A 13,956-nucleotide genomic window follows, 5' to 3' on the forward strand; every position below is an offset into this window, starting at 1 on the left:
CCCGATTTTTGGCCCCCCCCCCCCCCCCCCCCCCCCCCGATCTGACTGGCCTTGCAGGTTGCTTCCGCAACATATTCTCTGCTATTGATAGGCTCCCGCACGACTTCTCCCTTGCCCCCAACATTGCTACGTGTTTAGCACTTCCCCTCCGCTCAGTATGCCTACCAGCCACAAGCACTACCTCCTTCCCTCCCTCCTGGCAACACCTCCGCGTTGAAGATGCCTTTCTTGTTGGCCCTTCTTTCAACGTTCTCTGCCGTCGAGCGCCGGCTGATTTCCCACGCAACCCGCTCATATTGCGCAAGTTTTTCAAGAGAGTTGACTCTCGCGACATCTTGCTACAACCTTTCCTTGTTCGCGCTTTCCTCCCTTCTCATATCCTTCAGCTCAATGACCCTTCCATTCCTTCCCGTTCAGGTTCATCAATCAATGCTAGCCCTTTTGTTTGCGGCCTTTTACCTGGAATACCGTGGTCCAAGCTGAAACCTCGTATGTATCGTTCTCTTTGTTCCTCTTCTGTTTCTCCTCCCCTGTCGTCTACACTGTCCAGCTCACAATGGCGAATCTTTTGGAACCTTCCTATACACCACCATGTCCGCAACATCTGGTACCGAGGTCTGCACCACAAATTGTCATCCCGCTCCCTGTTGCATCGCATACTTCCTGGCCCCTTCCCCACCGACTCTTGCCCCATTTGTGAAGCCTCTACAGACACACCCGACCATTTCCTCTTCTCCTGCCCCCTCAAAATTGACGTTTGGTCTACATTCTGGCAAGATGTCTTTGGATCTCATCCTACTCTTCCTATACTCCATGATGCATTTTACAACCTGTCTTTCCCCTATACCCGCCCCTCTGATATTCACGCCGCCTCTCTCTTTAGCTGAGCCCTTCTGGCGATCTGGCGACATCATTGGTCCACGGTGTTCGACAATACACCTTTTGTATCTTCCACCGTCCTATCTGCCGCTTCCCGCTTGGTTGCCATATTTAAGGCTGAAAAATCTCTTGATGACCTTGCCTGTTCTATTGCTACTTAGCTCTACCTTTAGTTTTCCTTCTTACATATACACCTCAAAAAAAATCAAAAACCCAAAAACAAATTTTGTGACGTACGTCCTTTTTTTTAGCTAGTGATCCTCACAATAAAAACCTGAGCTCTAATTGCTCCCTACAAAAAAAGTGTTCGTGGAATAGGGATAAGTAGTGAAAAATCGTTATCGATAGCAAAAGAATCTTCCATTTTTAGGAGTATACAGTGAAATTCTTTGTAAGATGCAAAATTATTCATAAACTAATAAGATCGCATATGTACACTGCTTCTTAAAATTGAACTGAACACACTAAAAAACTAGATGGTGTGTTTTCAGGATATGTTATCTTACATTCCTTACTATAATCAACCACCCAAAGAAAATCGGTTATTCTCTGTGTATGGGAGTTGCTTTCATTTCAACAGTTAAAAAAAATAGAAGCTTTTTTACATTAGATATTATTTTCATGCTCCTCATTTAGATGTGGGTGATCTGGGTTTCCTTTTTTTTTAAAAAAAAATTACATATTATTATTGCTTATTGCTAAACCAGAATTTATACCGTATCGAAATGAATTAGCAACTTAGTTATAGTCATGAAAATACCCTGAGATTTTTTTTAAAGATATAATGCTAGTAACCTACTTTAGCCCTGATCGTTATGCAATAATCAAGTGAGCTTTATGGACGCTTCTTTCACTCCAAGTCCGAGAAATATTTTTAGTTTGTCTCTTATATCCGTTACCTCGGTCTTAATTATTGATTTGTTGATTTTGTTGATAATTCAAGGTAAATAGGTAATCTGTATAAGAGCTTATAGGCTTCTATATTTTGCTACCCTTCATTAACAGTATGAAGTATTCTTTTTGTTATTGAGCTCATCAAAAGCCATGCCTTTTTCATGCTAATATAAAAAGTGGATGCGTAACATGAATTGATTTCGGTTTAGCTGTAAAAATAAAGGCAGAACTCACACATATTAATACTTTTTGTATTCCTAAAAAAAATGACAAGAGATCTACGACAAATTATCCTGCAACCATGTCATCTGATTTGTTAAGTGTGGCGATATTCACTTTCGGGTAGGTTCATGTCCTTCAACCAGGTACGATTTTTAATTTCTGAAAATAGTTTAAATGAAATCTCTTCCTGGCCATGTCTTATATCTTTGAATGAATGTCTATGAAATTAAACATTTAATATCAAATCAGGGCTTTCCTTGTTAAAAATTAGAACGAGTATTCATGAGATTCTATATCACTTAATTATTAATAATAATAATATTTTGTCCGTTTGTTTTTAATTATAGTTATTAAATAAATAAATAAATATATCAGAAAAAGAAAGAATTAATATGTTTCTAAAATAATTCTAGCAATATATTTCAGTGTGTGATTTTTACTGCTTGTGGGTGCGCGTGTCGGTTAATTATGTAGGCTATAAAAATGTATATTCACCCCAAATCGGGGGTTGCGCGATAAAGTAGAAATAGAAAAAAAGGAAGGAACGGCTGTGGTTTCAAGGTTAAACAAGCATGAGTTACACTACATGCGGCAATTGCAAGTAAACTTTTTAGACACAGAATCTCGGCAATTAGTATAAGAAATGTAGGTACTGTTCAACGCCTGTTATAGAGGTTTGCTACATCAGCCCCTAGAGTTCTTTTCTTGTTTTGTTTTGTTTTGGTAAATGTTCATGTATGTATATATGTTATTTGTGTGAATTGGGGCAGAGTTTAAAAGCATATGTATATTAGCAAGCTTTTTCTTTAGTCTGACGGACATTTCTAGTGATAGGAGCAAGAATTACAGCCTTGTCAGTCAAGGTAGATCAACTTTATGCTCGTGGCTTTCTCACTTTTGTGTTTCCGGTATCCAATTGATCCATCGTTCATTGTCCAATTTACTGGTTCTAACCAATCAAGTTTTGGTAACCTTTTGTGGTCGTTCATTGTGAGAAATCTCTATCAACCAAAACTACCCGATATTGTATTTATGCTTTTGAACTCCTCGCTGCTTGGCAATACAGCTCTTCTTTTCTCTTTCCGTTACTCATCGCTCCAAACTCATTAAGACTGTATGTATTTTTGTCTTACTTTTTATTTTCGAGAAATATATGCACCCAAGAAAATAGAAATAAAAAATATTTACTCTACACTTCTCGCTGTGTCTTTTCTTTCGAGCCAAGGCTTGGTCAACAAGTCTATTGCCTTTGTCCATCTTACTTAACTTTAAAATAATAGTAACAATAATAATAATAACACTAATAATATAGAAACACGTTATACAAGACTAGTTATTTACAAGTGGCTTGGTCTATTTTTGTTTTCTACAGAATACTATACTCACCATGGGTTGCTGTGCATCTGTTGAATCCAACGACAATGGAAGCAGATTACGAAACGACGAAATCGAAAAACAGTTACGATCAGAGAGGCAAAATATTCAAAACGAAGTCAAGTTGCTTTTACTTGGTAAATAGGAACTACGATAAAATTTACACTGTATATACACATACACATACACATACACATGCACATATACATACACATGTATATGCATGTATATATATATGGGAATGAATATAGATAAATAAATACATGTATTAAATACATAAATAAATTCACAAGGGCTAGCAAATAATATATATATATATATTAAATTTAATCAGGTACTGGCGAGTCTGGAAAATCCACCGTCCTCAAACAAATGAAACTTATTCACGAAGGCGGATTTTCAATGAGCGAACGTCTAGCTTACCGCGAAATTATTATCAGCAACACAATTCAATCAATGCAGGCTATCCTGGAAGCTATGGACACAATGGATATCAAGGTTGCAGATCCTGAGAACCAGATGTATGCTGACACTGTAAAACACATCCCAGGACATGCCGATCAACTATCAGTAATGTCACCAGATGTGGCTAGAGCTATACAAGCATTGTGGGAAGATCAAGGAGTCCAGACAGCTTATCATCGAAACAACGAATATCAACTAATCGACTCAGCATCCTAGTAAGAATCCAAATTTTTGGGACACAAATTTATGAATACTAAAGCTTTTCTTTTTTGGCAAAATAGTTACTTCAATACAATCGAACTCATTGGCGATCCTAATTATGTACCAACAGATCAAGACCTCTTGCAATCACGCATAAAGACAACTGGAATTACAGAAACAAAATTCGTCTGGAATGGTCTGAAATATCGAATGTTTGACGTAGGAGGACAACGATCAGAGCGCAAGAAATGGATACACTGCTTCGAAAATGTTACAGCAATCATATTTCTAGTAGCTGTTAGTGAATACGACCAGGTTCTCATTGAAGACGAATCTGTAAATCGCATGCAAGAAGCATTGGTTCTATTTGACTCTATATGGAAGTCACGATGGTTTGATAGAACATCGATCATATTGTTCTTGAACAAAATCGACATTCTAAAAGCCAAACTTCCTCAGAGTCCAATCCAAAGATACTTTTCAGATTACACAGGTATGGCGGTATTTTGAGTGAGAAATAGCAACAATCATATAAATTGACACATATTATTATTATTAGGTGGAGATGATTACAATGCAGCTTGTGAATTCTTCAAATGGCGTTTTCTATCCCTCAACCCTGCATCTGCCGATAAACAAGTTTATACTCATTTCACATGTGCAACAGATACCAATCAAATTCGATTTGTCATGACAGCAGTAAATGATATTGTCATGCAAACAAGCATAAGAGACATGGGCTTGGTATAAAAATTCACCTCTCAAACATCGACTATTATTCCCATTTAATATCTCATTTACACTCATCACCCTATAATACGTTAATACCAACCTCTCTCTATCACTCGCCCACCTTCTTTCTTTATCTAATTATCATTGTTATGTGCCTATTGTACTTGCACAATCAGGATATTATACTTAAATATGTATATTGTATGTTCATCGATTTTCACCTGCTCTACCAAATTTGGTTAAATAAAACATATCTAACGCTTAAATAGCCATTTTTCCATAATTGTTTCATTGTACAAAGTGTTGTGCCAACGTTAAACTTGAACATTACACGCTTCACATGAAAACTCATTTCACGTGTTTCCAATTCCTTTAATAATAATAGTAATAATAGTAATTTAATAGTAATTTAATAGTTAGTAGTAGCAGTAGTAGCAGTAGCAGTAGCAGTAGCAGTAGTAATAATAACAGTAACAATAATAACAGTAACAACAGTCCCCATCAAATTCATTCTAAAATTGTCAAGAAGCTCTAAACCTTGACATACTAACATTTCATATTCTTTTTTTTTATAATTATTTACAAATCACTTGATTTCGCTATTAGCTTTTTGGTCTTATCAATTTAAACCACTTATGAAACTATCAATGTTGTACTCTTCTTCATAGTCCTTGTCATCCCAAAGGTTCTCCAGGTTCTCAAGTACAGCCTTGGCCTTGCCCATACCATCTACACCCGCCGCCGCAGCCTCATCCGCCTTCTTCTTCTTTTTCCTCGATTCAGCAGCCTCTGTACTGACGCTGAAGAGATCAAGGATTTGATCTGTGTCCATACTCTGAAGTCCAGAATTCTGCTGATTCACTACAGAGTTGGCAATATTAAGCTTGAACTTCTGCAGGCCCATGATCTTTTCCTCAAGTGTGCCGCGTGTAATCAAGCGATACACATTCACAACCTTTTTCTGTCCGATACGATGTGCTCTGTCCATTGCTTGAAGATCTTTCATAGGATTCCAGTCATGCTCCACAAATATTACAGTATCTGCTCCGGTCAAGTTCAGTCCCAAGCCACCAACATGAGTGGTGAGTAATAAGACATCAATAGAAGGATCGGCATTGAATTTTTGTACAAGTTCATGGCGTTTGCTGGCATCCACAGAACCATCCAAACGGAGGTAACTCACTGTAGGCATTAATCTTCTGAACAAGTCATTTTCAATAATATCCAACATCGTTTTGAGCTGGCAGAAAATTAATGCACGATGCTGACTAACAGCACCAATTGCCATAGCCGCAGGATCCGACTCGGATTCTGTTGTAGTTGCGCCAATACCGCACTCTCCCAACAATTGCCTAATAAATAAACATTATATACAGAAAAGTTTATTTAGTTTATGTCCATTTAAATTTTAGTTGCCTAGAAAATCGTACCTTAATGCAAGTAGTTTTGGTGCGTTTTGAATATCATGTAATGAGGTATTTGTTCGCGTCAACTGTTTCTGAACCCGATCATAGCTTGGATGCTTGTCATTTACCACCAGAAGTGGATGATTGCATAGCTTTCTCAAGTATTGAAGGGCTTGGAAGATATGAGTAGCTGTCTTTCCTTCGCTATTTGACTTTGTGCCATCTGACTCTAAGTCCTGTTCAACTTCATTCTTTGTCTGTGATTTTGCAAACTCTTCGTACAAATTTTTCTGTAACCAAAATATTAATAAAGATTGATTCTAGAATGTGTTTAATATATATATTACCTGAAGATCACTTAGTTCGCAGTAATAATCTTGAATAATCTTTGGTGGAAGATCATGCAGAACGTCTTCCTTAAGACGACGCAAAAGGAACGGCAAGACCTGTTTATGCAAAGCTTCAAGCGCCAGCGCACCTGAGTCACACAAATTAAACAATATATTAATATATTAATATGTTTCATATGTAGATATGAGAATTAACTAATTATTATTATTCTTTATTACCTGCTTCCTGGTCTTTAGACGAACTCTTGCTGTCTCGACTTGCCAATATAGGCTTTCCAAACCTTTCATTAAATATCTTTTCGGTCCCCAAAAAACCGGGCATAAGGAAATCGAATAAGGACCACAATTCCAAAACATTGTTCTAAAAAAAGATAGAAAGCGTTTAGCTTATTTGCACTTGATTATTCGACCAACTTCCTCTACCTGAATAGGTGTACCGGACAAGATAAGACGATGATTTGACTTAATTGTCTTGATTGCTCTTGTGATCTTTGTCTTTCCGTTCTTAATGATATGACCTTCATCAAGAATACAGTAATTCCATTGTACGTTGGATAGATCATCGATATCGTTACGAATAATATCGTACGACATGATAATAACATCGTAATTATGGAGAGTCGAGCGTAACCTGAATACACATTTATGAGAACACTGAACACTGAATAACTGATATACCTCTATATTCAGTAACACTAACCGTTTGCGTTCAGCAGGACCACCAGTGTACAAAAGTGGTTTTAAATGATCTGTGTAATTAAGCACTTCATGATACCAGTGCCCAGTCAGTGTGGGCGGACAAATTACAAGCGAAGGACAGACAATAGAATCAGGTGCCTTTGTAGCGGCATAGCGCTTTGCTCGTAAGTAGTGATCACTTGAAAGAATACAAATCGACTGTAATGTTTTACCCAAACCCATATCTACACGTATAAAAAACAAACAAATACAAACATATGTTAGTAATAAATCAATATGGTTATTTTTATTACTTTTAATAAAGAAATATATATATAAAATGCACTTACCGTCACACAAAATTCCATGAAGATGAAACTTGTTGAGAAATGCAAGCCAGTTAACACCCTCTTGTTGGTACTTTCGAAGCTCGGCTTTAATTTTAACAGGAATCTCAAAGTTCTCAACTTTAGAGCTGTCAAGAAGCTGAGCCAAGAACCGACGTTCTTCATCACGATGGGAGAGTAGTTCGGCAGACATTCCTGGTGGATCAGGGATACCAGCTTCCAAAGGCACAAGCTTAATCAGCAAAGCAAAACAATTTGTGCATATCAAACGCACAGAGTCATCTGCGTCACTCATGCAGCCAAGGATAGGAACAATTAAGAATATAGTGTAAGGCAGAATCTTTGTATCAAGCATTTGGACCAAATGATAAACAAGTTCAGATGCACCTTGTCGATGGTGTACATGCATTTGATTACCAAGCTCTGGTAAAACGCGCTCGATAATAATTTGCATTGTTTCCGTTGTCAAAACATCAGCAACTGTTGCTAAGCATCGTGCACTGACTTGACGAATTACTGCATATCGTGACATCAATGCCGTACAAATATCAGGGACAATGCTGACCATCTATAAATTTTAAATATATATATATATATACGCATGTACACAATAATAAGAGCATGAACAAAGATTTTTTTCTTGGTTTACAAAACTAAATTTTACAATATGTAATTACCTGATCGCGTAAGTCTTGAGAAAGACAAGGAACAACAGTATTGACAATGGTGAGAGCATCAATCACCTCTTGTCCTAGCTGAAGATCGCGTGCGATGAGAGCATCTGCTTCTGAAACTCCTGATCTCCCTTGGAATACTTCTTTCAATTTGAGTGACATGCACTCCCATAATTTGGGAACTATCTCAAATACATGCCGACCAAACTGATCACACAATTCCTTCAATGCTGTTTCTGCGCCACGTTTCATGAGCTGAGCCTCCTTTTGTTCTGGAGTCAGTGTGATTTCCTTTGCATTTGCAAGAGGCTTTGTTACTTCCTCTTTGTGGATTGAAAGAATACCCAATGTTGTCTGGTTGTCTTCTAGAACAGGCGTCTTGGTTGTATCAGAGCACAAGAATGCACAGAGATTCTTAACCACCTTTTCATTAGGATTTGATCGTCCTACAGTACGAGCACACAGAGCAACAAGATCTGCCAAAGTTGCAGCAGATCTTTGCTGTAGCTCGGCATTTTCCTCAAACTAAAAATGATAATAATGACGATAATAATAATAAATACACTTAGAATATTATTATATGTGTACCTTTGGGATCTAAAAAAACGTGGTTCACTGTATAGCAAAAAGCACTTGCCTTGATACTGTTCATTACACTGCGGACTAGTGAGCTCAAAGTAGAAGGCAGAACACCTAACTCAACAATTGCACCTGCTGTACTTGCATAAACATTAATCTCTACTTTCTGTTTCAGCTCTTCATAGTAGCCCAAGGCTGCTACAACGCGTCTCTGCCGTTCTTGTAAAGATGTTACTGTGGCTGATCTGTTTTTGTTCTTTGGGAGGCGCTCAAGAAGAACATTGAATGCTTCGCCGGCTACCCAGCTTGCTGTCTCGATGCCAAACAAGGTTTCATGTTCTGGCGAAGCTTCACCCAACACATAGGTTGGCAAAATGGGGATAATTTTGGCCGGTAATTGAGCTTCTACAAACGTGTTCAAAAGTGATTGACATTCGCTGCGAATACGTTTGAGCTGGTGAACGAGCTCGAAATAGAATCCTGTTGTGTGTGAAGCCGCGTTTTGAATGTTGTTGATCATAGCTTGAGAGAGAACTTTGGGAAAGTTATGTGTAGCGGCCAAGATTGCGTCTGGTGGTGCGTGACTGATGCAGTCAGCCTGGTAGCGTGTTTTGAGTACAGCCTTGGCCCATTCTTCAATAGCCATAGCACCCAATTGACGTTTCAATGCCCACTGGGATGTGAGAAGAGTCAATAGTACCTCTTGGTAAGACAGTTCCATTGACTCGTCTGGCCAGGTACTCATGGCCATACCAAGTGCTGTCGTGCAGGCAATTCGACATCGCATCACTTGTTCTGTTGTGATAAGCGAGAGATCCTGAGAAATCATGCCTGCATCTAAATTGTGGCCAGAATCATCATCATCTCCACCTAGCAACATATTGGGTCCTGTATCACTGGTCTTGATTCCTTTTTTAGACGTTACATTTGTCTTCTTAGATTTGTCTGCCTTGGACAAACCACCTAATCCAAATGCTCCTGGAGGCTTGTAAAAGTGGGTGGCGACATCCAAAGGCTGCCCGACGGGCGTCATTGCGATCTCAAACCAGCTTCCGAGCCAGTTACCTGTGCCTTGGAGAACCAATTGTTGTTCTACGTGACCACCAATTGTCAATCCTCTCCAGACGTCAAGAGTTTTCTTCAATACTTCTGGTTTCTCTTCTACTACCAAGTTCTGGAAAACAAGGCGATACACCCGCTCATCAACCCACTCTGATGATGTACCGCATTCTAAGAACGTCAATAGAGTATTTAATACCGCAAGCCGTACGCCTGTGATGGTGTGTCGAAAAAAAGGATGTAAGCGTGGGACAAGATCGCCCAATGAACATTTTCTACGGACGATCTCCATGACGCCGGGTTGTTCAAACATCTTGGCAATCAAATCCATTACCGCGCCAGTGGAGGCTGTCAAATCGTCTTTGAGGTCTATCAGACAATCCCACAATGTTGTGATCACATTGCTAACTCTATCTTCTGTACTCATGCGTACAAATTCGGCAGTGATTGGCAGTAGCGTAGCTGCACTTACGGCGCGAACGTCATCGTCGTGATCCCGAAGACCAAGAATGACCGCTCCTGTTGTACCTTCTACCAACATCTCTACCAGATCTTTTCGTACAGCAACAGCATATTTGAGACCCAACAAACCAGCGTGGCGGACTTCCCAGATAGATCTTTCGTGAAATGCCGGGCCGTCTTGCGTAATGAGTTGTAAGAGTGTCGCGTGTACTTTTGCAACTGATTCTGGTCGCATTGATTGAAGAACAACACCAAGGGTCTGAGAGCATGTTTCTCGTACGGGACAGACGACTTGATCGGAAACAAAATCGGCAAATCGATCCAGAGCAAATACACACAAAAGTCTGATGGCCACATCCTCAAGCCATGCATTGTGTAATTCTTCGTTCTTCTGGACAGAGAATCCCTCTTTTTAATATATATATAATAACAACAATCCATAAGAATTTGGATAAAAAATCACATTAGCCTTTGGTCGTTTTACTTGTGGGCTTTACAACATATATATATATATATATATATATATATATATTAAAAGAAGCTTACCTATTTTTCCAGCGCCTCCTCCATGGGCCTTTACAATACTTCTGATACCGATACCTGCACCGTGACGGATCTCCCATGCGGGATCAAAAAGATCCATGCACAAATGTTCACAAACCATCTTAAAAGGCCATTCTGATGAAGGTCTTTCTGCCAATGTTTCATGCGAGTGTGCTGGCTTCTTTGTTTCCACAACAAATTTATTAGACTTTGGCTGTGCTGTCAGTTCAAAGCCTGGAGATACACAGAGAAAATTAAGTGAGATTATATTCAACAACAGGAACAGCAACCAAATGTGAAGAAAGAAGAAGGAGGTGTAACGATTTATTATAATTACCTTCTTTCTCTTCTACTTTGACTGGTTTTGGGACAGCAAACTCTGATTTGCCTTTAAGATCCAAGACGCGTACTCTAAAGCGCAACGATTAATTACTACCATACATCATCGTGATCTAATGCAGATCCATTCACAAGAATATTAAGGGTCGATGGAATTGTATCTGATCTTCTTACTTGTCTTTGCTCTTATTAAGTTTTGCATCTTGTTTCATTTTGCGCTTAAGCATATTACGTTCGCGTGCTGAAAGCCCAGCCATATTAACTTCGGCTGCCGCAGGAGTGATTGGTGCCGAAGAAAGTGAAGACGAAGACGAAGAAGGAGAAGGAGTTGGGCTTCCGGTTGGTTTTTTCTGGGTGACCTTTGGTTTTATGCGCGTCTCAAGGTCGCAATCGTCAACCAGATCAACTATACTTCATTCATTAGAATTCATCTTTTTTTTTCTTCTTCTTTTTTTTCTCTCTCTCCCCTCATCTTGGTAATTCCATCAGCTTTACCATCCATAAATTGACTGCCTAAACCCAAACGTTCTCTAAGATTGCGTCGTTGTAATTCTAGTCGTTCTTGTGGTGTCATGTCTGAAAAGTCAATGTCGTATTCTTTTCCAGCCGAGCCCAAGAGTAATTTTCCATGGGTGAGGACTGATGCAAGATCGAATTGATGAAAGCTTAGTTTGTGAGTGTCTTCCAGTGTTTCGTCGCATCCTTCGGCGGATTCCTTGGGGTCCCAGACAGGGACATTAGCAGCAATTGCTTCTAAAGCCAGACCTGCTGCCCATCGAGTATCCCATGCTTTACTCCGGAGATGAACCACAACCTAGAATTATAGTCGTTGAGGATGTGTTTGATGGTTGTATTTTTGTCTTTCTTCTCATATATATATATGCTTATATATATATATATATATTACCCTAGACAATAGATTATATAGTTCTCCTGGATGCTGTTTTTGAATTTCGCCCAGTTGTTGGGCTGCAGTGCGTCTGACGGCTGCAGTCGACCCAGTGTCTAACAAGAGCACTAGACGGTCGAGTCTGAAAAAGAGTAGTTGAGCATCGAGATATTAAAAGGTATTATATATATATATAATATTATTCAATAGTGTTCAAGTGTATATAAATATGTATGTATACATAAATGTGTTTATATATATATATATACCTTGTCGCCATAAGAAAAAGGAGTCTTTTTGCACAAGGTCAAATTTTGTTAACAGTGGCTTTGGCATCTAATGCAGCATTGAGCAACCTTTATACAAAATTCGTGTTTGCGCCCTTTCAGGCCAACAGTCACATCCTTGCTCGCATGAGAGTTTTTTTTTTGGAGCCAAATGTAGCAAGTAAAAATCTCATACATACATACACACACACACATCGGTAGACGTTTACACATAGAGATGACCTTAATTGAGTTTTAGTTCTTTCACACATTTCTCCAATATCATACGATGAACCAAATTATAAGCTCTTTTTTTTTACTTTTATTTTTACTCAATATCATTACTATATCTTTTTCCTCATCAATAAGCTTAACAATGTACATCCCTATGATAATCTTATATGATTGTGTAGATACCTTTTTCGCTTAATGTTGTTTTTAAAAGTTAAATCTTAAAATGAAAAATTTAGTTAAATAAAATACGCACGAACACACATAATGATACACTTATACAGTCTTATCATCGATAACAAAAAAAAGGAAAACACAATTGAGGAAGACTATGATGGAACACAATTGAGAATAAGAATAATCGACAAACATTACACCCTAAAACAATCTCTTTCAACGAGAAATCTTCGAGCTTTCTATATTTTGCTTTTATAAAAAAAACAATTAGAATGCTGCAGGTAGATCAAGCAAACCAAACCTAATGGCAGCTTAATTTTTTATTTGATTCTATTTTAATTCGATTGATTCGCCCTAATCGATACAACCCGCAATTCAAAAACAATAATAAAAACAACAGCGCAATAACAGCAGAAATAATAAAATAGCAGGATGGTTGGGTTAACTCGATCTTTTTTTTTACCCACTATGTATATTGATGTAGAATATATTTGAAAAAAAGGGATAAATATGATTCACATTGTAAGTAAGGGGATATTTGCAATGTCAAGGATTATGAACGTCTTTAAACTCTGACGATTTGGCTTGTAAAATTTTAATATATATCGACCAAACTGTAATGGCTTATGAAATAGACGCTATTGTAAATTCTGAAGAGAAATCATCTGTAATCTGTAACCAATAATGATGTGGGGTATCTCTTTCTCTTTCATGTTTAATTTTGGTAATAAAAATTACTACAGTGTCTGGATGGGCATATGCTTTATAGAAATAAACAAATCGAAATGAATCCAAACTATGCTTTATCCATTTTGCAAAGAAGTATAAACTTATTTAAAGATTATATACGTAATAGATACACACAATAATCAGTTAAAGAAAAGGCAAAAACAAAAACAAAACAACAAATAGGGATGGAGCTTAATAAGGAATCCATCCACATTTGCTCGTATTAAATTAAGCCAAATATTGTATATTTTTGGACAAGTATTTCTCACGGAAATCAGCTACCTTTTAATGATTTGGTCAGTTTATGAAGAGTAATTGGTATTTCCAAAGTTGATAGGTTCATGCGTTCTTGACTATACATGATCACGAAATACAAAAACGACAATATCATATTATCGTAAATTAGGATAGTAACAAATGGTTATTTGGAAACAATGGTACAATCTCTCTACTTCGTAGT

The 13,956-nt window shown here is 38.0% G+C and overlaps 3 protein-coding genes across 3 annotated transcripts; 2 read left to right on the forward strand and 1 right to left on the reverse strand.

The window, feature by feature from the left end:
- Positions 1 to 57: 57 nt before the first annotated feature.
- On the forward strand, positions 58 to 1,182 carry PHYBLDRAFT_184118 (hypothetical protein). The gene has a single exon (XM_018438886.1). It carries the CDS (start codon positions 592 to 594, stop codon positions 1,132 to 1,134), a length of 543 nt encoding a protein of 180 aa, XP_018283626.1. The 5' UTR covers positions 58 to 591; the 3' UTR covers positions 1,135 to 1,182.
- A 2,200-nt stretch (positions 1,183 to 3,382) lies between these two features.
- Positions 3,383 to 4,785, forward strand: Gpa2C (G protein alpha subunit; the record flags this gene model as incomplete). The annotated part of the gene is made up of 4 exons (XM_018439862.1): positions 3,383 to 3,506; positions 3,704 to 4,049; positions 4,116 to 4,528; positions 4,595 to 4,785. The coding sequence occupies 4 exons, from the start codon at positions 3,383 to 3,385 to the stop codon at positions 4,783 to 4,785; spliced, it is 1,074 nt and encodes a 357-aa protein (XP_018283627.1).
- A 601-nt stretch (positions 4,786 to 5,386) lies between these two features.
- Positions 5,387 to 12,225, reverse strand: PHYBLDRAFT_119994 (hypothetical protein; the record flags this gene model as incomplete). Its single annotated transcript, XM_018428720.1, has 15 exons — positions 5,387 to 6,119; positions 6,198 to 6,463; positions 6,521 to 6,651; positions 6,743 to 6,884; positions 6,947 to 7,154; positions 7,224 to 7,446; positions 7,552 to 8,116; positions 8,226 to 8,741; positions 8,839 to 9,323; positions 9,387 to 10,730; positions 10,869 to 11,073; positions 11,150 to 11,276; positions 11,379 to 11,610; positions 11,700 to 12,018; positions 12,112 to 12,225. Coding segments are annotated over 15 exons (5,610 nt in total), but the record flags the coding sequence as incomplete, so codon positions are not given.
- Positions 12,226 to 13,956: the final 1,731 nt, after the last annotated feature.

Source organism: Phycomyces blakesleeanus (assembly GCF_001638985.1).
Source record: "Phycomyces blakesleeanus NRRL 1555(-) unplaced genomic scaffold PHYBLscaffold_43, whole genome shotgun sequence".
In the NCBI taxonomy this organism is placed as follows: domain Eukaryota; kingdom Fungi; phylum Mucoromycota; class Mucoromycetes; order Mucorales; family Phycomycetaceae; genus Phycomyces; species Phycomyces blakesleeanus.

What these genes read in the sequence shown, in the direction of transcription:
- PHYBLDRAFT_184118 (XM_018438886.1), top strand. Translation starts at nt 592, where the DNA reads ATGTCCGCAACATCTGGTACCGAGGTCTGCACCACAAATTGTCATCCC.